This window comes from Carassius carassius, chromosome 43, assembly GCF_963082965.1.
Source record: "Carassius carassius chromosome 43, fCarCar2.1, whole genome shotgun sequence".
Lineage (NCBI taxonomy): Eukaryota > Metazoa > Chordata > Actinopteri > Cypriniformes > Cyprinidae > Carassius > Carassius carassius.
Window position 1 is genome coordinate 13583282 of NC_081797.1, and position 3052 is coordinate 13586333.

At 39.6% G+C, this 3052-nt stretch overlaps 1 protein-coding gene across 2 annotated transcripts; it reads left to right on the forward strand.

Moving 5' to 3' along the window:
• Positions 1 to 318: 318 nt before the first annotated feature.
• Positions 319 to 2372, forward strand: ugt5a5 (UDP glucuronosyltransferase 5 family, polypeptide A5). 2 transcript variants are annotated; one of them, XM_059536028.1, is made up of 2 exons: positions 319 to 438; positions 545 to 2371. In XM_059536028.1, exon 2 carries the CDS (start codon positions 555 to 557, stop codon positions 2130 to 2132), a length of 1578 nt encoding a protein of 525 aa, XP_059392011.1. In that variant the 5' UTR covers positions 319 to 438; positions 545 to 554; the 3' UTR covers positions 2133 to 2371. The 2 variants fall into 2 exon arrangements, with proteins under 2 accessions (XP_059392011.1, XP_059392012.1); XM_059536029.1 differs by having other exon boundaries at positions 352 to 447; positions 555 to 2372.
• Positions 2373 to 3052: the final 680 nt, after the last annotated feature.

A 3052-nucleotide genomic window follows, 5' to 3' on the forward strand; every position in this document is an offset into this window, starting at 1 on the left:
ATATATATATATATATATACACACAATAAAAATATTGTTCACAAATGACACTTCAAAATTTTCCTAACATTCTTGAAATTTATCACATGACTCTTAATCTCTAGCTTTTCAGCGACACCGTTGTCTTCTTGGTAAACAAGTATATTTGGGGGTGGGGGGATGTAGTGGTTTACTAGGCTATTTTATTTGGCTGTCTAGAGGACATAAGGTGTGCTATTAAATCTCTGCACTTCTCAAGAACTACAGCATGTACAAGCTTAGACACGTTTTGTGCGCATAGAGGAAGTATCATTGGTATCAACTTTCCACTTGTACACTCCCAGTGTTTTGCACATTTTAGCAGGGCTGGGCTTGTTTCACACTATTTCAAAGCTGTCAGTGTGTTACCTAGTCGGCCGCATACTTGGATTTTCATCACCAGCTTATAAACTTTTTGTGGTGAGTAAAGTAGACTGCCCTCATTTTATGTAAACAGTTATTAAGTGTTGGTGTGGTTTGTGAAACTGAATTATAATGTATTGTAATCAACTTTCTTTCATCGAAGGTTAAAAAAGATGCATTACTTTCCTGCCGCATTGTTAGCATTCTTGAGCATATTATCTCAAGTGTTTGGAGGGAAAGTGTTGGTGTATCCATTGGATGGAAGCCACTGGGTGAACATGAAGGTCCTGATTGAGGAATTACATACAAGAGGTCACAACGTGACCGTGCTTAGACCCTCTAACAGCTGGTATATCAAGGAGGAATCTCCTTTCTATACCTCCATCACTGTTTATAATAGCGGTGGAATTGAAAAGGAGCAGTTTGATGCATTTACGAAACATATCCTGGTCAGCAGAAGAGAGAAACTGTCCTTTTGGACCTACCTCACTCTGGCCTTAGAGGTTGGAACATTTTTTGAAGCGATGCATCGCAATCAACTTGACTTAATGGGGAAAATCTTTGAAAATAAAGACTTAATGGCTTCACTCCAGACAGCAAAATATGACCTGGTTCTGACAGATCCGGCTTTTGGAGGTGGATGTTTTCTTGCGCTTCATCTTGGTCTCCCTCTTGTGCTAAATGTCCGTTGGACGATGCATGGAGAGGCACATTACGAAATAGCTCCTTCACCACTATCGTATGTTCCTTTACCAGGACTAGAGCTGACAGATAAGATGATGTTTGCTCAACGTGTACAGAACATAATGGGATACATATTTTCAGTTTATCACAAAACCAGATATATCTCCTCACACTACCAGTCTTTCTGCAATAAATACTTTGGATCAGAAATTGATTACAAAAACGTCCTTCGGGATGCAGACATCTGGCTCATGAGAACTGACTTTACCTTTGAGTTTCCACGACCCACAATGCCTAATATCATTTATATGGGGGGCTTCCAGTGTAAACCCGCCAAGCCGCTTCCAGATGATCTTGAGGAGTTTGTGCAGAGCTCAGGAGATCATGGACTCATTGTCATGTCCCTAGGGACTATTTTTAGCCATTTTCCACAAGATATCACAGAGGAAATTGCTGCCGCTTTTGCCAGATTGCCCCAAAAAATCATTTGGAGACACACCGGACCTCGACCTGTCAATATAGGTGATAATACATTACTTGTTGACTGGTTACCTCAGAATGACCTGCTTGGACATCCTCAGACTAAAGTGTTTATAACACATGGAGGAACAAATAGCATCCAAGAGGCCATCTATCACGGGGTGCCCATTTTGGGTTTACCTATAGTATTTGATCAACCTGACAATCTGTCTAGAATGAAAGTTAGAGGCACAGCTAAACTTGTGGATATTGCAGAATTGAACAGGACGATGTTTCTACAGGCACTGGAGGAAGTGCTGTATAACCCATCTTACAAGGAGAACATTCAGAGACTGTCCAAGCTGCACCACGACCAGCCAATGAAACCTCTTGATCGTGCCGTCTTCTGGATCGAGTTTGTTATGAGGAATAGAGGAGCTCCTCATTTACGAACACAGTCTTTCAGAATGTCCTGGATCGAGTACCACTCTGTAGATGTTATTTTGACTCTGCTGGTGATAGTTATTTTGATTTGTTTCATGATTCATAAGATCATAAAATGTATGTGCTTAAAATTAGTATTTAAGAAGAAAATTAAAGCTGAGTGATCCCAGGAATTTATTTAAAGTTTAAAAATAACACATGCAACATATATAAACCTGAAAATTTATATTTTTATTTGTTCTTATTTGTGCAGATTTTAAATTAAAAAAAAAAAATTGTGCACAATATGAGTGGAAAAAGAGTGAAATAAACTTCTTTATTAACAACTAATTGTTGCACTTGATTTACATCTTCAGGTGTAAAGTATACACTGTTTGTAACAGCAAATTTTTCTACATTTTCTACTTATCTTCTTAGCATAATTTTTATAAGGACAAAAAATATATATTAAAGGAGTCATGACCCACAATTTGCACTTTTCCACGAGAATCAATGTATGTTATGATTGCCTAACGATTATACACTGGCCGGGAAGCCGATATTTAAAAGTGAAGCGTTTGTTTACCTCAGGGTTTGTAAAATAGCCCACGTGCACGCGCACTCAAATACGAGATTTTGATTTCTTCCCCGTCTTGACGTCAAGACGGGGCAGGATATACCATATATGGACACCGCAGCAGGAAGCTCACCCTTCCCCTCTCCCCCTCATATTCAGTCGCGAAAGACGCTGTAGTAGTGCACACGTGAGTTGCTCTGTGGTTGACTGCCAGAATCAACATGTAAGTGTGTTTTCTCTACCAAGAAAGGACCTAGCTATCAGAGACCAGTGGATTAAATTCATTTTTAATGACGCGGTTCCTTCAACCCTTCCACTGGTTTATTGTTACGTGTTTGTGCTAAACATTGTACGCCGAAATCCTTCACAAATTTGGGGCAATATCAGGCGAAGTTGGCATCGAAGCTCGGGAAAAGCGCCATTCCAACAAAATTGCCTGCAATTGAAACGGTAAGACTGTGTTTTTATTGCTCTACTGTGTGTAACAAACAGTATCTAACTGCTAATGCGCTATTGTATGCTATTGCG